The 23,966-nt window shown below is 39.7% G+C and overlaps 1 protein-coding gene across 3 annotated transcripts in view; it reads right to left on the bottom strand.

Annotated features, from left to right (window-relative positions):
• Nucleotides 1-23,966, bottom strand: part of LOC122560022 (bactericidal permeability-increasing protein-like) — a 120,531-nt gene that overhangs the window by 27,609 nt on the left and 68,956 nt on the right. For all 3 annotated transcript variants that reach the window (XM_087994956.1, XM_087994957.1, XM_087994958.1), the window contains exons 8-13: nucleotides 21,817-21,908; nucleotides 20,702-20,878; nucleotides 18,435-18,494; nucleotides 9,590-9,757; nucleotides 9,435-9,502; nucleotides 2,926-2,968 (exon numbers count right to left, since the gene is read on the bottom strand). In XM_087994956.1, coding sequence (XP_087851082.1) covers nucleotides 2,926-2,968; nucleotides 9,435-9,502; nucleotides 9,590-9,757; nucleotides 18,435-18,494; nucleotides 20,702-20,878; nucleotides 21,817-21,908 — 608 coding nt within the window. The remainder of the gene's footprint in view (nucleotides 1-2,925; nucleotides 2,969-9,434; nucleotides 9,503-9,589; nucleotides 9,758-18,434; nucleotides 18,495-20,701; nucleotides 20,879-21,816; nucleotides 21,909-23,966) is intronic.

The following is a 23,966-nucleotide window of genomic DNA, read 5'->3' as shown; positions in this document are numbered from 1 at the left end:
TCATTATATTCTTCAGTTCATTACAATTCTCCAATTTTGTAGTTCTTCATTGAAAGGAATTAGGAAATGCAAGTTCCATCTCAGTAAAGCAGCACAACAGTTAGTTATGTGAAAGTGACTGTATTTATGAATGTGGAATGAAAGAAATGAAAGGTTTTCTCCATCACAGGCAGAAATAATGGAGAAAAATTTCTCTAGTTTTAAGCCTAGATGTTAGTGCAATTGACCAGCCTCATGCAAATGATCAGGGACTTTTCAATACTAATGAGGCATGCTTATCGTCACAATCACTGTAATCAAATAGATGCTACCCAGAAAACTGACCATGTCTCTAAAATGGAATTTTCAACTGATCTTATCAGGTTGGGGAAAATTATTCAAATTACAATCATTTTCTTAAGTTGTCAGAAACTTACTAACACATTTTAAAACTTTCTGACATAAATAAATATAGTTTACTAAGATATTGATGTATGCAAACCAATGAAATTATTAAACAGTTTAGTATAGCTTTTTTAAAAGGTCTTCTTTAGTTATTTTATACAAGTTTACTCATGGGTGGAAAGTTGGACACAGTTACCAAGATGCTTCTCTTAATTGATAAGCTAGTATCTTCAGCTGTATTACTCAGTACAAATCAACTTACCAATTTCAAATACATCAAATAAGTTATTTTGGTGGAGAGAAACAGGTACACTCTATTAATGTTAATCAATTTTGCTGGGCCGTGGAAAATTTTAGCTTATTTTATTTGTTCATGGCATATGAACATGGCTGGCTGGACTGGCATTTATTGCCCATCCTTTATTGTTCTCAAGATGCTTTGAATTTTTGAGCAAACCTAAACTATAACCTAAGCAGTTCAAACAGGTAAAGTTTGACAGCAATTTTCTAATCCTTCAATCACATTAAAATTGCAAATGAGAAAGTCAGAAAATTTCACATGCACTCACTGAATTTTTCCTAAAGGAAACATGATTTCCCAAAATTCAATTACTCGTCTTAAAGTAAAATATCAATTCAGTAGAATGAAAATATCCCTTTTTTTGTTTTAATTACTGGGATGTACCTCAAAACTTTTCTGCCTCTGTAACCCTAACTGTGGCTTGAAAATTGTTATGATCCTCAGTGAATAGGGGGAAGCTGTTAGAGAGGGAACACACTTGTTGTAAACTTAGTCAGAGTACCATTGCTGCCTCAGAGCACATGACCCCAAACTTTTAGTTTATGATTTCAGTTGGGGGCCTCAACAACCACTTTGGGAATCTCTGCATTAGGATCTTACTTTGACATATCTTTATAATAAAATAACAATAGTTCCTGACAATGGATGTGGAATGCGTTTTGTATCAAAAAGTCCCATTTTCATTACACCAACCCTGACAAAATTGTGAGAGCTAAGTGAAAACTTTACTTTCTGCATGCATTACAAAAACCTTCCTTAAAATATTTTCTTCCATGTTGAAGCTCACATTTTAATGTATTTGAGATTTAAGATAGCTAATATTTTCCTTTGTCTTTATATGAGGTAACTGTTCCTTTGATATCTTTTGTTTCATTTATAAAAATTAATAACCATTATCCTTCAAATTACACAAATTTATCTCCTTCCTTTCTGAAATCTTTTGATGTTTTTCAATGATCTACAACATTTCCATGCTGTTATTAAAGTTGGTCTGGCTTAATTCCCTATTTATCTTTTTATTTTCTTAAATCATTGCCCTAACTTATTCTGCAATGCCTTACTTAGGAAACAAACATAATCTGTTTCTAACTTATAAAATCCTTTCATATTAGAATAATCATAGTATATTTCCTGAACTTCTCAAATAATGTTAACCTTTTTGAAACAAATGGATCAGAAATTGACATGATACAATGCATGCTTTCTTACCAAAGCCAAACACAGTTCTAATATTACATCTTTCAATTTGCATGTAATACTTATTCCTATACAGACCAATTTTCTTTTGACTTTCTTGCACCTGGGAACATTGGGCCAATGATGTTAATGATGTGTTTACGATTATTTCAAGACTATTTCAAGATTATTTCAATATTGCATGCAATTCTGATCTCTCTCCTATAGGAAGGATGTTGTAAAACTTGAAAGGATTCAGAAAAGATTTACAAGGATGTTGCCAGGATTGGAGGGCTTGAGTTATAGGGGGAGGCTGAGTAGGCTGGTGCTGTTTTCCCTGGAGCATCGGAGGCTGAGGGGTGACTTTATCGAGGTTTATAAAACCATTAAGGGCATGGATAGGATAAATAGACAAGGTCTTTTCCCTGGGGTGGAGGAGTCCAAAACTAGTGGGCATTGGTTGAGGGTGAGGGGGAAAGATTTAAAAGGGACCTAATGGGTAACATTTTCATGCAGAGGGTGATGCCTCTATGGAATGATGTGCCAGAGGATGTGGTGGAGGTTGGTACAATTGTAACATTTAAAAGGCATCTGGATGGGTATATTAGTAGGAAGGGTTTAGAGGGATATGGGCTAAGTGCTGGAAAATGGGACTAGATTAATTTATCATATCTGGTTGGCATGGACGAGTTGGACAAAGGGTCTGATCTGTGCTGTACATCTCTATGTCTCTAGGTATCTATCTCTCCTGGTCTGATATCTCTACCTCGTTCAAAGCCAATGTGTAGTCACATATTTCACTCAATTTCATTACTTTTTCTATCTGCATAGAAATACACTTTCTACACAGGTAGCTCAGCAAAATTTTCTTTCTCTCTGCTTGAACAGAAATTGTGCATTGGGTATTTTTATAGCACCATAATGGATCTTGACTGAATTTCCCAGATATTGGGTTCATTTTTTAAAAGTTGTTTGGCAAGGGCTGAATGGGATTATGACCTGAGGGAATCGATGTTGAAGTTTGAAATTCTTGCAACTGAAAATAATTTTTGGAAACTACTTACTTGAAATGGACCAATGTTTGACTTCTTTAGAGACAATTGTATCCTAAAGAGGAACAATAGATATTCATTAGTACTACCCAATGTTGCATTTGGTATTAATTAGTTGTCTCATAACTATTTTTAGTCAGATAATCAAATCATTTGAAGTGGAAAGGGACTGAGATATATTCTGTATGTACTGTCAAATCACAATGAGTCAAAATTGCAAAAAACAAAACTGTGGTTGAGTTGAAGTTATCAGGAGCAGAACAGGAAATCCAATAAAAGGGTGCCCATGATAAATGGGAAGTTACGATTGGTAATTCCAGAGCAGCAGAATTCATGCAAACTTGAAAAGTGATCATGCCAACCAGTTGGAGTTAGTTCACTCTTTAGCACAAAACGATGGGCAAACCATTATTCAACATATAGATCTCCCTGAAACCATGCAACTATGGACCAACTTATAAGAAAGGTAAAGGAGATGTTGGTTGGAGGGAAAGTGAGGTTGATGCAGCAAGGGGAAAACTGTGGTGCAAATCAAAAAATGGATATCATTAAGGAGTGGAAAATTCCACCATTTTAAAGCACAAGGCAAAAATCATGGAATAGTTTAACAAGCGGGCATTCTCTACAGCAGATGAGAACGGTTTGCTATCCCGATGTTGAAGAAGATTTGCTAATGTGGTTCAAGGCAACTGATGTGGAGAACATTCCCATCTCCAGTTCAATCCTCCAGGGTGTTACCTTGACAAAGAGACTGGGCCACAAGAAGTTCACTTGCATCAATAGATCGCAGGACTGATTCAAGATGAGGCATATCTGCAACTCCTGTATGGTATGTGGTGAGGGTGTGGCAGTTGTGACAACAATGGAAGATGACAGACTTCAAAACAGTCCTATTACATCCTGAATATGTATGTGTCAAAGGACATCTTTAACATGGGGGATGAACCTGAACTATTTAAATATTTTTACCAGAGCACTCACTAATGTTTAAAGGCTGCAGAGCAGTTGAGGAATGGGTCATTGTTGACATTGATGCCACTAAAAAGCTGACACTTCTTGTGATAGAAAAGTCGAAGAAGCACTTTGCTTTGCAAATTTCAAGACACCAATCATGCTGTATGAGGCTGATGAAACAGCCAAGATGACCTTCAGCATTTTTGAGGCAAAGATCAAGAAAGTGGACAAAGTGTATCAGCGTTAAGATAAGGAAGACTATCATTATTAAGACAACAGCCCCATGCACCTGAACATCATTGGCCTTAAGATGACATTCCTGTCACTCAACACCATTGCCAAGCTCCAGCCAATCAGTTAGAAGGTGATCAGCAGCCTGAGAAAAACAGCCGTGTTCATGAGGGAAGATGCAAGCCACAAGCACCAACAGTACCCACCACACGGAGTTCAAACAGGTTACAACTGCTCAAAAAGCTGAGGTTAAAGAGGAGTGGAAAAAGGCTGAACAGTCCAATGACAAGGTTCTTTTTGCTCACCTGCAGGAGGCAAGCAGGGAAATTCCAGCATAGCCAAACATGGAAACTTATGCCAAAATAGGTGACGCTGTGCACTGTACAACATAATTGGCAGACATAGCAATCATAGGTGCAGTACGTTCTTCCGCTGATGAGCAGGAAGGCTCGGATGAATGCCTGCCCACTTACCCACCTGTTTCCCTAGCTGAAATCACAAAGAACTGCAGAGATGTTCTGGGATTTCAGCATGAAAATACAGAAATAATGCTTGACTGCATTGGCAGATTGTGTGGTACCCTCCAAAGACAGCATCAAACTATTGGAAAAGATCTCTGAATTTTCCAGAGTTGAGAGCCAATATTTTTCCAAGCCCATTATTGGTCAAGTTGAGATCATTGTAATGTGTGAATAACTTGAAAAAAAATTCACATTTAATGCCTCACTGTTTTCATTTGATATATTTTGGCCAAGAGCTCAAAACTCTGCTTAATACAAATTTCTGGACAGACCTCCCCACCCCACCGATTCAACTTACTGTGACCTTATTAGTTTAATTAGAGGCATAAAACACTTCAGTTTAGTGTCTGTCAAAGGTGGTCTTTTAAAAAGCATTACGGCTTAACTGTTGAAAACTTTGTTCCTTCACATTAAGTGTCCAACACAGATTGCCCTTGAGGAAGTGACAGTGGCATGCCTTCTCAAACCACAGCAGTTCATGTTGTGAATTATGTATGCCTGTACAGAGTGTATTTAACCCTGTAACAATGAGGGAGCTGATCTGTATTTCCAAATTAAAATGGCATGTGATTTGGAGGGGGAAGTTGAAAGCAGTGGCACTTCCATGCATATTGCTGACTTCCTTTTTCTAGATGAAAGAGATAGGGTTTCTATCACAGGTTTGGTAGGTATTGTATTTTGTGGAGTCAAGATCTAAGATGGTGGATGGGAATGCAGATCAAGTGGGCTGCTTTGTCCCTAATAATGTTGAACCTCTTGGATGTTGTTGAGCTGCACTTATCCAGACAAATGCAGAGCATTCCTTACACTTCTGACATATGCTTTGTTGACTGTGAAAAACTCTGGGGAATTAGAGATGGTTCATTTGCCACAGAATATCCAGTTACAGTATTTACAGCATGTGGCTACTCCAGTTATGCTTCTTGTTAATGGTGACCCCAGAATTTTGAGAATATTTTTATGCTTTCAAAGAATGTGGGCATCATTGGCAACACTAGCACTTGTTGCCCATCATTGTTTAATCTAATTTATGATCTGCTGTAATCCACAGTGTTATTAGGATTAGAGGTTCAGACTTTTGACCTAGTGACTGTACAGGATGTTATGATGGCTGTGCCATTCAATGTGAAATGAATATGGTTAGACTTTCTCTGGCGAATGGAACAAAGTTTAATCATGAATGAACATCAGCTTTTCTTTACTAATAATAGAGGTTGTTAAAACCATTAATCTACCTAATTTAATTTCTTTATTTAGGATGTGTAGTGATTTGACACAACTGAGATAGAAGTTTTTAGATAGAAGTTAAAAATCAACTGCTTTGCTGTGGGTCCAGAGTCATATGTTTCCTAGAAGGATGGTAGATTTTCTTCCTGACAACCCATTAGTGAACCAGATGGGCTTTTATGGCAATTGACATTTGATTACAATTGGTTACATGTTTGCTATTAGACTGTCTTTTAATTCTAGAGTTCTAATACTAAATTCAAGTTTTACCATCTGCTACAATGGAATTTGAACTCATATCCCCAGAACATGAGCCTGAGATTTGGGATTATTTGTCCAATAAAATTACTACTATGCCTCTGTCTCATTCACCTCTGAGTCACCCGACTGGTGCCCTTCCTCAGTTAATCTGGTGTCAAAAGCCTCATTCCATATGTCCCAAATAAGAGACATTTTGATTTCACTCTGTTTCTCTCTCCACAGAAGCTGCCAATCCTACTGAGCTTTTCCATCACTTTTTATCTTTATCCCTCACTTCATGCTTTTGTTATTTCTAGGTAAGCGTGAGTTCATCTAAAATTCAACTTCCCATGACCTAATATGCACTACGCTCCATTCACCATTTGACCTTGCTCACAGGTCCACATCGACTCCCCACCCATAATTCGCATTCTTGTTTTCATATCCCTCCACGATCTCTCCCCTCCCTATCTCCATTTGTTCTCCACACAAACCCTACTTCCTCTGTGTTCCACCAAATCTGGATTCTTATGCATCTGATTTTAATAGCACTGCCATTGAAGGTTATATCATTAGCTGTCTTAGCTCTGAGTTCTCTAATTCACTCCTTAAACCTCTTCATCTCCATGTCCCTCTTTATCTTTAAGATCCTTATCTTATCTCCTTTCTCCCAGTGGGGCTTGGTGCCAAATTTTACTCAGTAATCCTCTTGTGAAGCACCTCTGAACATGATGGTTATTATTGCTGTTATCATTTGTAATATTAATCTGGACACTGCGCATAAGAGACAAATACAAAACTTCAGTTTATTCAAGTTCTCAGGCAAATCTTGACAGACACAACTTTGATATAAAATTATTAAGCTAAAACTGCCAGTAAATTGCTGGCAAACAATTTAAAAGACAGTATTTTTATTTTCTATTGTTCTGTTTTACTCATACATTAATTGGCTCAAGAAACAATATGACCATCAAAAAAGAGTTGGAAACAATTGAATTTATAGTCATAGTCATAGAGATGTACAGCATGGAAACAGACCCTTTGGTCCAACCTGTCCATACTGACCAGACATCCCAACCCAATCTAGTCCCACCCGCCAGCACCAGGCCCACATCCCTCCAAACCCTTCCTAATCATATACCCATCCAAATGCCTCTTAAATGTTGCAATTGGACCAACCTCCACCACATCCTCTGGCAGCTCATTCCATACATCAGTTAAAGGGAAAATATTTCTTGAATTTATCTTCATCAATCTATTCGGTGTAGATGCATCTGTTTGCATTGTATGACTGATCACCACAGAGTGAAGCTCCAACTTCACACTGAAAACATTCTGCATAATGGTGTGTAGCACTGCCACCATGCAGTGTAGGATGCGTTCAAAACATAATGACTCAAAATCAAGCATTTAGCAAGTGTGGTGGAACTTCAATGACAGCAACAGATTTGCATTCTTTAATCTGTAACCTCATGACCTTGTATAGGCCTCATGCTACTATTGCCATCAAGTGAGGAGGTCAATGCTGATTTAATGCAGAATGGAGGAGGCCATGCCAATGTAGCACGAGGCATCCCAGAACACAACCTGCCAACTTGGTAAAGTTACAACACAAGGCTACTTATATGCCAAACATTAGAAGCAACATGTAAGAGATAGAGCTAAGTGATTCCCTTAATCAACGGATCAGATCTAAGCTCTGCCACCCTGCCACATCCAGTCCTGAATGGTAGCGAACAATTAAATAACTTACAGAGAGGGAGGAAGCTTTCCAAATATCCCCATCATCATTAGTGGGGGCGATCAGCATATCAGTGCAAAGCTAAGGCTGAAGCATTTGTAACCATGTCCAGCCAGAAGTGTCGAGTGGATGATCCAACTTGACCTCATCTGGAGGCCCCTGTAGCGCAGAAGTCAATCTTCAATCAATTTGATTAATTTCACATGATATCAAGAATTGGATCAACACATTGAATACAGCAAAGACTAGAGACCTTGACAACATTCAACAGCAAAGCACCAAGCCAAGCTATTCCAGTACAGCTACAATACTGGCATCTATCCAACAATGTGGAAAATTGCCCAGCTGTGTCCTAATCAAAAAAGGCGGTCAAATATAATCCTGCCAATACTGACCTATCAGTCCATGTGTGTTCCTCAGCAAAGTAACTGAAGGGGTCATCATTAGTTCCATAAAATGGCATTTACAAAGGATTAACTTGCCTACGGACAATCTGAATTCTGTCAGGGTCTTTCCTCTCCTGACCACTTGATTCAATCATGCTGCACTCCAGCGGTGAGGTGAGAGTGGCTGCCCTTGACATTAAGACAGCATTTGATGAGTATGTCATTAATCCCCCACTATCAATGCCCAAGAATTTACCATTGACTAGAAACTGAACTGGACCTGCCATCATCATACTGTGTTTACAAATGTGAGTCAGAGGTTCGGAAATATTTGGTAAATAACAGGCCAATGCCTGTTCACCATCTAAAAGGCATAAACCAGGAATTTGATGGAATATTCTTGGCTTGCTTGGATGAGTGCATCTCCAACAATGCTCAAGAAGCTCAACATAATCCAGGACAAAGCAGCCCACTTGATAGGCATCCCATCCAGCATCTGCAACCTTCACTCCCTTCATCGCTGAAGTACAGTGATAAGGCTATTTATCAACAAGATGCAAAGCAGTAATCCACCAATATCCTTGAACAGCACCTTCCAAACCTACAACTCTACTGTCTAGAAGGAACAGAGCAGCAGATACATGGCAACACTTCCACCTGCAAATTCCTCTCCAAGCCACTCACCATCCTGACTTGGAAACATTTCACCATTCTTGCAGTATTGCTGGATCAAAATTCTAGAACATCCTTATTAACAGCACTGTGGGTGTTGGAATGACTGCAACAGTTCTAGAAGAGAGCTCATCACCATAATCTCAAGTAGGGATGGGCAATAAATTCTGGTCTACCCATTAACGTTCACATCCCATGAAGGAATATTTAAAATATGTGGAGGTCCACAGTCTTGATGGTGCTGAGGTATTGGATTGAGAGGTGTAGCTGATGACTGGCCAATACAGTTTGTAGCAGCAACTGAAGACAATTTTCCTCATTTTTAATTGGAAGCAATTTTTGTTCTTCCTGAATGCGTTGTTGAGCAAGTAATGCAGTGAAATCAGAGACAGCGAACGAGTCCATTTAAAAGAGTGCTGAAGGATCACAAACTTCGAAATTAGAATACTCATCGAACACAGATTGAGAACAGTTGAACAGCACAAGTAATTAAACTTACTTTATTAATAACTTCTCTCAATTATTTTACTATCACATTACACATGTTACCTATCCAATGTTAGTTGTCCAGTAATCTTGTCATCTTTTATACCTATTGTGGTTGTGATCTGTGCATTCTGTGAATGGAAATATTCAATTGTCAGATTCCAACAATACTTGCAAATTTAATTAGATTTACAAGTTATGTCAAGGCAAAAACTCACCAGTTTTATACTAAAGAGTGCAACTAGTGTTGAATTTGGTAAGATAGCAAAAGCAAAGATGTCACCAGATGTTGTGAGGATGATTTTGCCGTTCAAAAATGTCACAACCGGTGCAGAATCGCTTACAAGGTGAAGCTTCATTTTCATAACTGGATACATTTTTTTCACCTGGAATGATTAAATGTAAGTATTAGAATCACAGAATCTCTACCATGTGGATCCCTCCAAAGAGCATCCCACCAGAACCCCCTCCACCCCACCCTAACTCTGTAACCCTTAATTTCCCTTGGCTAACCCACCTAGCCTACACATGCCTGGACACTACAGGGCAATTTAGCATGACCAGTCCATCTAACCTACACATCTTTGGCCTGTGGGGGGAAAGAGGAGCACCCGATCAAAACCTATGAAGACACAGGAGAATGTGCAAACTCCATGCAGTCACCTAAGGATGGAATTAAACCCAGGTCCCTGATGCTGTGAGGTAGCAGTGCTAACCACTGAGATACCATGCTGCCCCAAATTGTGAATATATGACCCATCAAATCAAATGTGATATGCAATATCTTCCAAAAATAACAATTTAAGAAACATCTCTTGAAAATTTGACAACTTGAAGAAAGGCTGTGAGAAGAAGCCTGGGAACTTTAGATCTGTGAGCCTGACATCAGTGCTGGGTAAGTTGATGATGGCAATTCTAAAAGATAGGATTTATATGCATTTGGCAAAGCAAGAAATGATTAAGGATAGTCAGCATGGTTTTGTGGAGGGGAAACCATGTCTCACAAACTTGATTGAGTTTTTTGAGGAAATAACCAAAAAGATTGATGAGGGCAGAGCGGTAGATTTTGTTTACTTGGACTTTAGTAAAGCCTTTGATAAAGATTCGCATGGCATACTAATTAGTAAAGTTAGATCACATGGGATTCAGGGTGAGCTAGCCAAAATTGGCTTGATGGTAGGAGACAGAGGGTGGTGGTGGAGGTTGTTTGTCGGACTGGAGGCCTATGACCATCTGTGTTCCACAGAGATCAGTTTTGTTTGTCATTTATACAAATGATTTGGATGAGAATGTAGGAGGCAGAGTTAATAAGTTTGCAGAGCACACCAAAATTGATAGTACAATTCGCACTGAAGAAGATTATCTAAGATCACAAGGTGGTCTTGGTCAATTAGGTCAATGGGCTGAGGCGTGGCAGATGGAGTTTAATTTGGATAAATGCAAGTATTACATTTTGGTAAAACAAACAAGGGCAGGACTTATACAATTGATGATAGGCCCTGGGTAGTCTTCTGGAACATAGGCCGAGGGGTTCAGTAACATAATTCTTTGACATGGTGACAGCGTGGTTATGAAGATATTTAGAATGCTTGCCTTCATTGCTCAGATCTTTGCGTACAGGAGTTGAGATGGCATGGTGAGTTTGTATAGGATGTTGGTGAGGCTCTTTTGGAGTACTAAGTGCATTTCTGGTTGCCCTGCTTTAGGAAATATATTATTAAACTAGAGAGGGTTCAGAAAAGATTTATCAGGATGTTGTCAGGAATGCAGGGTATGATTTTTTTTAGATTAGATTACATTACATTACAGTGTGAAAACAGTCCACACCGACCCGCCGAAGTGCAACCCACACATACCCCTACATTTACCCCTTACCTAACACTATGGACAATTTAGCGTGGCCAATTCACCTGACCTGCACATATTTGGACTGTGGGAGGAAACCAGAGCACCCGAAGGAAACCCACGCAGACACGGGGAGAACGTGCAAACTCCACACAGTCAGTCGCTTGAGGCGGGAATTGAACCCGGGTCTCAGGCGCTGTGAGGCAGCAGTGCTAACCACTGTGCCACCGTGCTGCCCATTTATAAGGAGATTTTTGCAAGGTTTGTAGCTCAGGTTGAGGTTTCGGGTGTAGGCTTGCTCATTGAGCTGTAGGTTTGATATCCAGACATTTCATTACCTGGCTAGGTAACATCATCAGTGGCGACCTCCAAGTGAAGCGAAGCTGATGTCTCCTGCTTTCTATTTATATCTTTCTCCTGGATGGGGTTCCTGGGGTTTGTGGTGATGTCATTTCCTGTTTGTTTTCTGAGGGGTTGATAGATGGCATCTAGATCTATGTGTTTGTTTATGGTGTTGTGGTTGGAGTGCCAGGCCTCTAGGAATTCTCTGGCATGTCTTTGCTTAGCCGGTCCCAGGATAGATGTATTGTCCCAGTCAAAATGGTGTTTTTCTCATCCGTGTGTAGAGCTACGAGGGAGAGAGGGTCATGTCTTTTTGTGGCTAGCTGGTATTTGTGTATTCCGGTGGCTAACATTCTTCCTGTTTGTCCTACGTAGTGTTTGTGGCAGTCCTTGCATGGAAGTTTGTAGATGACATTGGTTTTGTCCATGGGTTGTACTGGTTCTTTTAAGTTTGTTAGTTTTAGTTTGAGAGTGTTGGTGGGTTTGTGTGCTACTCGGATTCCGAGGGGTCTTAGTAGTCTGGCTGTCATTTCTGAAACTTCTTTGATGTATAGTAAGGTGGTTAGGGTTTATGGCTGTGTTTGGTCTGCTTGTCGTGGTTTGTTCTTGAGGAATCTGCGCACTGTATTTTTTGAGTATCCGTTCTTCTTGAATACGTTGTATAGGTGTTCCTCCTCTGTTTTCTGAGGTTTGCCTGTGCTGCAGTGTGTGGTGGCTCATTGGAATGGTGTTCTGATACAGCTTCGTTTGTGTGTGTTGGGATGGTTGCTGGTGTAGTTAAGTATTTGGTCAGTGTTTGTCAGTTTTCTGTATACGCAGGTTTGTAGTTCTCTGTTGTCCTTCCTTCAACTGTGACATCCAGGCATGCGAGTTTGTTGTCGGTTTCTTCCTCCTTGGTGAACTTTATGCCTGTGAGGGTGTTGTTGATGATGTTAAATGTCTCTTCTATCTTGTTTCGTTTTGTGATGACAAAGGTGTCATCTACGTAGCGGACCCAGATTTTTGGTTTGATGGTTGGTAGGGCTGTATGTTCTAGCCTTTGCATTACCGCTTCAGCTATGAATCCTGATGGGTTCCCATGGAGATCCCATGGGTGTGCCGTTGGTTTGTTTGTAGATTATGTTGTTGAAAGTGAAGTGGGTGGTGAAGCACAGGTGCACTCGCTTCATGATGTTTTCGTTGGTAATGTGATTGATGGTGGTTGGGGTGTGTGTGATGGTCTCTTCTAAAAGTGTGGTAAGTGTTTCCTTTGCCAGGTCGATGTTGATGGAGGTGAACAGTGCTGTTACGTCAAATGAGATCATTATTTCGTCTTCCTCAATTTTGGTGTTTTTGATGATTTATAGGAATTCCTGGGTGGAGTGGATGGACTGCTGTGACTCTTCTACAAGGTATTTCAGTCTTGCGTGTAGTTCTTTGGCCAGTCTGTAAGTTGGTATTCTGGGTAGTGAGACTATGGGTCTGAGGGGGGCTCCTGGTTTATGGATTTTTGGCAGTCCGTAGAATCGTGGGGTGTTGGTCCCATCGGGTTTCATTTTCTGGAATTCCATCTTGTTTAATTGTCCGGAATTGTATAATTTTCTTAGGAGATGTGTAATTTTGTTTCCTAGTTGTGGGGTCGGGTCTAACGCCACCTGTTGGTAGGTGTTGGTGTCTGCGAGTAGTGCATTGGCTTTCTCGATGTAGTCCCTTCTGTTCAGGATGACTGTGAGCCGACCTTTGTCTGCAGGTAATATAACAATGTTTTTGTCTTTTTTGAGGTTTTCTAGGGCTTTCTTTTCTTCTGTGTTCAGTTTGTTTCCTTCCCTCTTTCGGCTCTAACCACCTTACCATACATCAAAGAAGTTTCAGAAATGACAGCCAGACTACTAAGACCCCTTGGAATCCTAGTAGCACACAAACCCACCAACACTCTCAAACAAAAACTAACAAACTTAAAAGACCCAGTACAACCCATGGACAAAACCAACGCTATCTACAAAATTCCATGCAAGGACTGCCACAAGAACTCTACGTAGGACAAACAGGAAGAAAGTTAGCCACCAGGATACACGAACACTAGCTAGCCACAAAAAGACACGACCCTCTCTCCCTCATAGCCCTACACACTGATGAAAAAAAACCACCACTTTGACTGGGACAACACATCTATCCCGGGACAGGCTAAGCAAAGACATGCCAGAGAATTCCTAGAGGCCTGGCACTCCAACCACAACGCCATAAACAAACACATAGATCTAGATGCCATCTATCAACCCTTCAGAAAACAAACAGGAAATGACATCACCACAAACCCCAGGAACCCCATCCAGGAGAAAGATATAAATAGAAAGCAGGAGACATCAGCTTCGCTTCACTTGGAGGTCGCCACTGATGATGTTACCTAGCCAGGTAATGAAACGTCTGGATATCAAACCTAGAGCTCAGCGAGCAAACCTACACCCTAAATTTATAAGGAGAGTCTGAATAGGCTGGGATTTTTTTTCGCTGGAGTGTAGGAGGTTGAGGGGTATAAACCTTTATAAAGGTTTATAAAATCATGAGGGATAGGTAAGGTGAGCGGCAAGTGTCCTTGCCCTGAGGTGGCAGATTTCAAGACCATGGGGCATATTTTTATGGTGTGAAGAAAAAGATTTTAAAAAGACATGAGGGGCAACATTTTTACACAGAGAGTGGTTTGTGTGTGGAATGAGCCTCTAGGGGAAGTAATGGATGCAGGTACAATGTTGAAAAGATATTTGGATAAGAACATGAATAAGAAATATTTGGAGGGATATGACCAAATGCAGGCAGGTAGGACTAAGTTAGTTTGGGATTACAGTCAGCATAGACTGGTTGGACCAAAGGGTCTGTTTCATAGAACCCTTAAAATGTGGAACTAGGCCCTTCGGCCCAACTGACCCTCTGAAGAGTAAGCCACCCAGACCCATTCCCTGTATTTACTCCTGAAAATTCCCCCATAACCTACACATCCCTGAACTTTATGGACAATTTAACATGGCCAATCCACCTAACCTGCACATTTTTGGATTGTGGGAGGAAACCACAACATCCAGAGGAAACCCACACAGATACGGGGAGAATGTGCAAACTCCACACAGTCAGGCCCCAAGGCTGGAATCAAACCCGGGTCCCTGGCGCTGTGAGGCAGCAGTGCTAACCACTGAGCCACTGTGTCGCATGTTTCCATGCTGACTCAATGACTCTATAATCCCTTCATGTAGTTCAGGGCAGTTTCAGGTGTGAGCAGAACACCAAGTCCTATAACTGTAAATCTACTGTGCACAAAGTCTGCAGCTATAGGGTCAATGTTGTCTAAGAATGGGAATTTAATTCAGAATATTATAATGTTATTTTAATTTGATTTTTTGTCCATTAAAACTTCTTATGATAATTTTGTATTTGTGAGATTTATTTTGAAAATTTTACCTTGAGTTGCACTGTAGCAATATTAGAGTCAATTGTAATTTTTGGTTGATTGAATTTGTTGATAACTAGGTCAGACCAGGAGAGGTCACTATTGCTGCATTGATAAAAAAAATATTTCAAAAATCCAAACTTTGGGACGTGCTGGATGAGCAGATTTTTGCTGTGAAAAATGAAAAGCTTATTGTAAAAGAATTAACATTAAGAAACTTCCATTTATTTTGAGTGAATTCATATGTGCTTTGGCCAAAATAACTTGTTCTTAGCTTTGATCGTTTTGACCGCACATCCGGTATTTTCCACTCTCCACCATGTTTTTCGATTGACAAATCTACTGAAATGTGTCTTCATGTGTCGTTGTGGTTTTAGGATCAGATCTGGAGCAGTTCTAATATTTCTCACTGATACTCTCCTTTCCTCTCCCCTTCCCCTTCCCCTTCCTACATTTCTTAGTTTTCAGGGACCTTTATCATTCATAACAATAAAAAAAACGAAAATAACTCAGTCAGGCTGGCAGCACCTGTGAAGTGAGAAACAAAGTTAACATTTTGAGTCTGATATGACTCTTCTTCAGAACTTTGATCTTAATATCTCAGTTCAGACAGTGAAAGCATCACCATCCACTTTAGCAGAAAGCCAGTGCAAAGTTGTGAAAGATGTTATACTTGTCTGACTTTATTACACAAAACATGATTGAATTATGATTAAGGAATAAGATATTGGGCCAGATTTTCTGAGGGGTGGCAGTCTCACAAACTTAGATTCTTCTCCACCTCTTGATTCCAAAGGATTGTGCATCTCTATGACTCTATGACTATGAGATTGGAGCTCTACATTTCTGAGGGGCGATTCTGCTCAGACCTCCCTCAGAAATGTGGAGCTGTGTATCCATTCTTTCATGGTGCAGAACGATCAGAGGAAGGAAAATCGCATTTCCCTTTTCAACACAGTCAGAAACTTAACAAGCCCCGACAGCCATTTTAATAGCTGCTGTGGAATGACAAGATGTGAAGGTGCAGGTGTTGGACTGGGGTGAAGAAAGTTAAAAACTATGTTGACTGTGATTTTTAATGTGCAAAGCCATGTCCATGAGGTAAATGTGGTGTTAGGATGCTGGGAAAGTAGGGGTAGGATGCCAGTAAATAGTGTCCCAGGTAAGTAGAGTGACAGGTTCGTAGAGTGCCAGAGTGCCAGGTGAGTAGGGAGCCAGGTAGGTCAGGTTAGAATTTCTGAGGGTTTGATGCCAGATAGTTAGACGTAGGGTGCTATGGTGCAAATGGGCCAGATCAGAGATGCACGTTTCGGCTAGGTTTGGTGGGGTGGATGGCTGTGTGAAGCTGGTCTTAGGTTTGGTGGCAGTGAAGAGCAAAATAGCACAGGGGAGGGTTACACTAGACACACGGGCACACAAGATAGCCGCTAAACCATCAGTTGGCCAACTTGACACACAAGATGGCTGCCGGATCACAATATGGAGAGAAACAGCAGAGCAGATACAGACATGCCTGGGCCCACCAAAATGCCAGCACAATGCACTCACAACCCAGTTGATTAGTTTAAGGTGGGTGGGGAAGATAATGCATATGAGTAACAAACACTGCCTACTGAAGTGTCTGGGTCCAGCCAATACCTCTTATAGAAATGCTAACAACTTCATACAGACTCAATACAAAATGCTAATAGCCAGGGCTGCAGTAATCGTCCTTCTCAGGAAGAGCGATTAGCGCCCATTACTACAGTAATGGATTTTCGTGCAGACATTGAAACTTACAATGTCTACACAGAAACTGACAATGACCACGCAGAAATTAACAAAGGCTGCGCTGGAACTGACAAAGACTGTATCGAACTATCGACGATTCTGCAATGATTGACATAAACAAACCATGTTACAAAGACAGTAACCTCATCACTGACCTATTATATCACAAGATGTATAAAAGTTTCTGTGACCGCTGTGCTATTGGTGTCTTTCTCTCCCCAGAGCTCCAGTATTTCCTTGTGCAATAAACTCTGTCATTGAACCCTGATTCTGACTCAGAGACTAGTGTTTTTCCCCACAACAGCAGTGACTGAGTGGAGGAAGGAGTAAGATCAGAGTTGGTGTGGTAGTGCTGATGGCGGGGTTGGGAGGTTGGGCTTGGCTATGGAGATAATGTTGAAGTTGTGCCAGGTGATGGGGTGGGGACTGGATAAAAGCTTTCGCAGAACTTCTTCAGGGCAGGCATTCCTGGAAGAGAGGTGGAAGTGGGTTAAACACTGGATAAAAGCTGGGATGGGGACTGGAGTTGGGTCTGACAGCAGTAGTGGGTAGGGGTTGAAGGATTCAGCAGTTGCGTCACAGGCAATGACATTGGGATGGAGTTAATGGGTTGTGGTGTAGATTAGAATAGGCATGTTGGGTCCCCGGGGGGAGAAGGTGTCAGGGAATCCCAGGTGGAAAGTCAGATTTTAGATGGGACATCAGGTACTGAGACAAGGGGGTGTTGTGTTCAGATGTGGGAGCCGGAGTGTTAGGTCACTGAAGTGGGAGGGTGTGTCAGACCAGGGTCTGGGGAGCTGTAAGGGGTCTGGGGAAAGTGTACTTGAGGTGCATGAGATAATATGAGGTCAGGAATTAGACAATGTATTTCATCATCTAACTTTGCCTAAGTAGCTATTTTAATTAATTTCATAGGAATCCCTCTGAGTGCTCCACCTTTAAATGGATATTTTAAATTTGAAGTTAAATGCAGAGAAATTTCCCAGTGAAAATTCATTCCCTTCAGAATGCACTATGCTGGAGATTCCACAGGGTCTTCATATCCCAATCTGATTTCCGCAGGAATAATGAATGTTTGGCTAGTGGAAAATTCGGGCTTTTATCTTATTAGGTTAGGGAATTCAGAGATATGGAATTAAGCTGAGTACATGGTGTTGGAGTAGAGATCAGCCATGATATATCTTGAAAAGTTGAATAGGCATGAGCGTAGATGTCCAACTTCTGTCTCTATTTTCTACAGCAGCTGAAATAACATTAGCGACCTCACTACTTCAAATTGAATGGTCAAAAGAGTGAAAGCAGCAGTTTTGACAAAGGAAAGACTGCACAGAGCTCTGAAAGATGTCCTGGTTATCTGACTAATGAAGGATGATTCTGTGCCTGGGTTCCAGTGGGTTGCTTTTATTAAGCATGCACCTGAAAACTGTGGCTGCAGTATTGCAGCACTCTATCCAATCTCTGGTTCCTCCTAGTCTAACTCCCATCTGGAAACATTGTATGATGGATAATTGGCAACTTGTTTGTGTCTAGTTAATTAGAGTTGTATTGAATTCCATTCAGAATCTTTAAGAATGTTCACAGTCAATAATAATTTTTACAATCAGGCCTAGTGTAGAATTACATCACTTATTTTTTCATCGAGTTATTACAGAAGCAATATTAATATTATGTAAAAAATTCATTTGAACCTGTGGGATCAAGGTTCCAATGGTCAATGTATCCAAGTGTATATGTGAATTCTCTGGGAGCTGCAGGAAAAAAAAGTCCATTATCAGTTACATTAAATGATCAGAATCATTTTCATGAACATTTTCATAACTCATTGGCAAAACAGTCATAGTTGAATTTATCCTTACCATTAATTAATGAGTTATTTTTACTTAAATTGCTACAGCCCCTCCAGATATCAAAGGGGTTTATGAGTTAGGGAAGACTTTCTATCCTAGCTGGACTCATTTATCATTTTCTATTAGTTGCTGTATCTTTAGTACACAATGTAATAGTCATAATGGATGTTTTAAGGTTGATAGAATGACTTTAAGAAACTAATTACATTTCTAATGGGGAAAGATAAACAAAGAAATGAAAATGAATTTCCTGTAATGGAAACGGACTGAAGGCTGAGAGGAGTTAAATATGGTTTCATTTTTTTTATGATGGGCGATATCTAAGATTTTTTCGTGCATTGATTCCAAACCCAAATGTAAATGCTTCATTTGCAGATTCAGTGATAGTCATCTTTCATCTGAAATGTATTTGAGAAACTGGGCTCCAGTCAAAGTCTAGGCAGATATCCAATGCAATTTATTAGTAACCCTCACTGGATAAATACAACAGCATTCCAACAAAACAGACAAGCATTGTGATTTATATTTCACAATAATCAGCTCTCAGAAGAAACTGGCACTTATATTGGAATTTTAATTTTTTTTAACTTCAATGGCAGACAATCCTAATGTACCTCTGTTCACCTATAAACCCATCAATGGTAAGCTATGAAGGACCTCTTTGTGATTTAATGAACCTTAGTGTGGAAGCAACAATGGTCGAGAATACATATTTTTTGGAACTTCGGCTGAAATGGGCCAGTCAGGGCCAGTATGCTGCACATTTTATTGTACTTAGGATTTTAGATGATTTCCAAATTTGAAGTGATATTTTTCAGGAAGGATTTTAGAAGAGGGTTGAAGGAAAGGATTTAAAGTAGGTCAAAAAAAAACATTATTTCAAGAGTTTTGGGGTATATTTAACAGGGGAATTGCTTGAAACTAATCTCAATTACATTAAGGAAAGGACGTTTGACAGGACACGTGCCCTAAATTTTAATTATGGAGATCAATGTTGAGTTAGAAAACACAGCAAAATTAACAGGCTTCAAGCAAAGTATGATTCTGGAATGAGAATGAATGATCCTATCTCCACCATGACAAAATTCTAAATCCTGCCCAAACCTGTTTTTTTTCAATTTCAGGGGGCAGGATTCAGGGGGCAGGATTAAGGGTGGGTAGTAGTCTGCACTTGCACATTTTCAGAGGCAGTTGACCTGATAAATGATCAGTTGCCTTCACTCAGATTTGATTTTGAAGCTCCTGGTGTCTGGAGCCCAGGGTATAAAGATTAGACCAGGTAAGAGCAGGTCTGCTCTCAGTGCGTTAGTTCGTAAATCCCACTGGAGAGCTGAGGTACTTTTGTGGATATTACCCCCGGGGAATCAGCTTGGGGCTGCTGGCCATGGATCCTTTAGCACTTGGGGGTCTGTGGTCAAGTATTCTCCAGGAGTGAAGATCATCAATCCTTGTGTTGTCTTAGATGGGTTTATTCACTATGGGAAAATCATGTGTAAAAGGTGATTAAACCCTTTCCAACTGACCAACTGTCCTGTCAAGAAATATCAACCCGTTAAAAAAGTGCTTTCATGAATGAGGAAGCTATTCTCAATTGTGTGTAGACTGCAAATATAAAGCTTTAAATAATGAACTTTCTTTATCCTACTATGTGCGAGGTTCCCTTGTAGACACTATTTGAGTTGACATGGTGGGCAAAAAAAAGTGTGATTGGTGGAAGTAAGCACTCAGTTGGTATAGGAAGTATAAGGGGTGCCGGGGAGCATGGGGTTTGGAGCTAATGGCTCAGGCCTATAAGTGGTACAGATTGACATTGATGAGGCGTCAAGTGAAGCAAAGTGAGAGAGGTGGAATGGGTGAGGACATTCATTTATAAAATATTGGAATGGGACTAGATTAATTTAGGATATGTTGCACTGGGCACTGAAAGGTCTGTTTCTGTGCTATACATCTCAAAGACTCTCTGACTCTGTAACTGCTGAATTGATTTCTAGATATAGTCTGGTGATAAGTAAGAACCTGCAGTTTTAATCTGGCTGAAGCTCTTTGACACAATTTAAAATATGAAGCTGTCCACAGTAATTATATGTTTGGATTAAAGCTCTACTCACCATGTCATCAGTAATGTTAATAGATAAATCGCCTACTGAGTTGAATACATAACCAGCAGTGTTAAAGAAATATTCAGAAAATCCAATATAAAGCATCCGGTCATAGTCCACTAAAAAATCCAATGGTGGAGCAGAAAAAGGGACATCAGCACGATGCAAAAGATTATAGAATTCTCCCTAGTTTAAAATTAGATTTTGGTTAGTATTATTCTGATGATTAATAGTTTATCAGTAAACCACATTAAATTTATTTTTATAGCATGACAATTTACTTTTCAATATGTGCACAACACACACACACACAGACACACATACACTCAAAACTAAAAGGCTACTATAAAGAACTTAAAACAAAAACAAGTACTTGGTTGTGCTATATCATACTGAAACATCTTGAAGCACTTCATGCAATGAATGACTTTATAACACGCAACAAGCGTTGTTATCAAGTCAAGTACACCAGGTGTCCTGGAGCAATAATACATACCAATGCCATAAAGAAGCAGTCAATCTGCTTTTTATTCCCCAACATTATTTAAAAATCTAAAGTTGACCAGAACAGCAAGAAAATCCAGTGCTGTTTTTTAAACAATATCACAGCCTGAGCAGACATCAGTTGGAAAGCATCTCCACAGTTGTGGCTTTGCTTCAATGTTGCATTGGGTATCAGCACAGTTTGCGTCCCCTTGGTTTGGGATTCTACAATCTTTTGTCTCACAAAGGCTAAGTAGAAAGATGTAGAAAGCAACACAGAAAGAATGAAGAATAGGAAATAATGAGATGGATAATTTCAGGACCAGCCACATTTACTTCGATGAAGTATCACACAGAAATCGGCTCAAGTGTTGTATCACAAACTATACATCAGACATTATAGTGCTTCTAAATAGCATATTTTCTGACTCAACACAGGTAATGCCAGGAGACGTCAATATACTTTCAGCCGAAAATATCTTCTAAATACACAACACCAGATCTTAAATGAACATCATTTATATTTTAATAATTTTCATCCAAACAGCTTTTTTATGCAAATCTTCTTTGGGAAGCAGCTAATATTTTTTAATCAGAAAATCTTGTTTGATCTATATGTATTGTGTTGTGTTCCGTCATACCTTGAGAGGCAAAATTAGCGAATCTTTTGCCACTTCTGGAAGACTGGTTAGAGAGTAGTCAATCCCAACATATTTGTCAATTTTCTTTGTCACTGAAACAGTAAAGAAGTTAGAAACACATTAAAATGTTGATAAACCTTTGAGTGCTCTTCAGTGTAAAACATGAGAACAGAATAGCGTGGACTAAGAAAAGATCATCAAACTGTGATTCCCCAAATCCACATCTCCTATTAGACCACTGACAACTTATTTGAATTCAGTTCATCCAAATTTATTTAATCTGACCACATAATTAAGTGCAAAATGCCACTTTGTTAATAGAAAATCATTTTAATGTTGTATAGCTACAAACTGTTGTAATAGATGCATTTTATCAGCATTGGATCTGAAATTCTGACCACCACCATTAGGTCATTTGATCTATACTTTCGTGGATTTGTTCAATTACTTAGGAACCATGTTAGCTGCCTGCCTGACACTATTCCCTTTTCAATGTTTTATTTTATATACATATCTGATGCCTCTCAATTATATCCATTATACATAGAAACCACCTGATGAAGGGCTTTTGCCCGAAATGTCGATTTTCCTGCTCTTTGGATGCTGCCTGGCCTCCTGTGCTTTTCCAGCATCACAATCTTGGCTCTAATCTCCAGCATCTACAGTACTCACTTTCACATGGAAACCACCCATCCAGGCCACAGTTTATATCTCTCCATGTCTGATTGGATTATCAATGATCTGATTTCACGTATTTGTTGACATGGTTCTATCACCACCTCATTTCTATTAGTAGGTGGTCTGAAGGTATGATTGATCCTTTTTATTTCTCATTTTAATCCACGTGGATTTTGTTTCTAACCGTCTGTTCATTTATGATGCTTTACTGAAGCCATTATTTTATATCTAATTAGTACAGCTCTTCTGCCCCCTTTGTTTTACTTATCCTTTCTGGTTATGTTTAATGTGGAACTTTTAGTTGGCAATCCAGTTCTTTGTGCAGCCAAGTTTCAGCTACCCTCATCATATCAGGTTCCACTTCACGGACTTCTGCCTTCAGTTACCCTATTTGTTTCAGACTTTGTGTACACTGATAAACAGGCAGATTAATTCATCTTTACCAGTTGTTCCTTTCATTTTATTTTCAACAGTCCTTTATACTTCTGTTTTATGACTAGTTATTTGATTACAGCTCATCTTTATTACCTGATTTAATTCTCATTCTCTGTTTTTATTTACAGATTTAACTTACTTTCTTTCCTTCATTTTAACAGATTAAATTGCTATTAACAGGACTTCATATCCTTTCCGTAAAGACACTGCTCCAACTTCAGTTCAGGTGGAACCTATACCACTGGTACTGCTCCTTCCCGTGTTATTTTGCTGCCATCATCTTATGAAATGAAACTTCTCCTTACCACACCAAACATTCCCCTTCCTAAGTTTGATAGCTCTTTGTCAATTAACACATCAATAGGTGGGAATCCCAATAATACATTTGAGTTTCTTTTATTCATAACTTCCAATACTCTTTTCTTCCCTAATATAATGGAATCTCCAGAAGCAGTTGGCGACAGTGAAGGAGTGCACTCGAACAGACCCTGTGAGTGTTTGGCAAAAGCAAAGTTTATGGGAAAAAAGGAGCAGGCGGATATTGGATTCTTCAACCCAATGCAAACCAATTGGACTTATCCTTTGTAAGTACAGTAAATAATTTCTTATTTAACTTTAATTACCCTTCATGTTTGTGCTGACCTGTATCCAGTGGGATAAAGAATCCTTACTTTATGATCTTTGGGCCATCTGTGTGTTCACATCTTATGTTGCACTTATCTCATTGGTCCCAATATGGATCACAAATGAATCTAAACCAGATCTCCAAGTTTCTCTCCACTTGTTCTGAAATGTAGTTTACTTTCACACTGGGTAGACAAAACACACTTTTGCTTCTGGGTGAGACTATTGGAGGACTCAATCTTTCTTTCTAATAACACAATCCTTGCTGATCAGATTCTTTTTATTCTGCCCCTTCTCCAAAACTCCCCTACCTTCCAGACCCTCCGCCTCTTGTGTTAGCTGGTCCATAGAATGATAGAATCCCTACAGTATGGCCATTTAGCCCATTGAGTCCACATCCACCCTCCGAAGAG

Source organism: Chiloscyllium plagiosum, unplaced genomic scaffold (assembly GCF_037043375.1).
Source record: "Chiloscyllium plagiosum isolate Xiang-an unplaced genomic scaffold, Cpla_swu_hap1 HiC_scaffold_15, whole genome shotgun sequence".
Lineage (NCBI taxonomy): Eukaryota > Metazoa > Chordata > Chondrichthyes > Orectolobiformes > Hemiscylliidae > Chiloscyllium > Chiloscyllium plagiosum.
The sequence above is the reverse complement of the archived record's forward strand: the minus strand, read 5'-3'. Positions and strand labels throughout refer to the sequence as shown.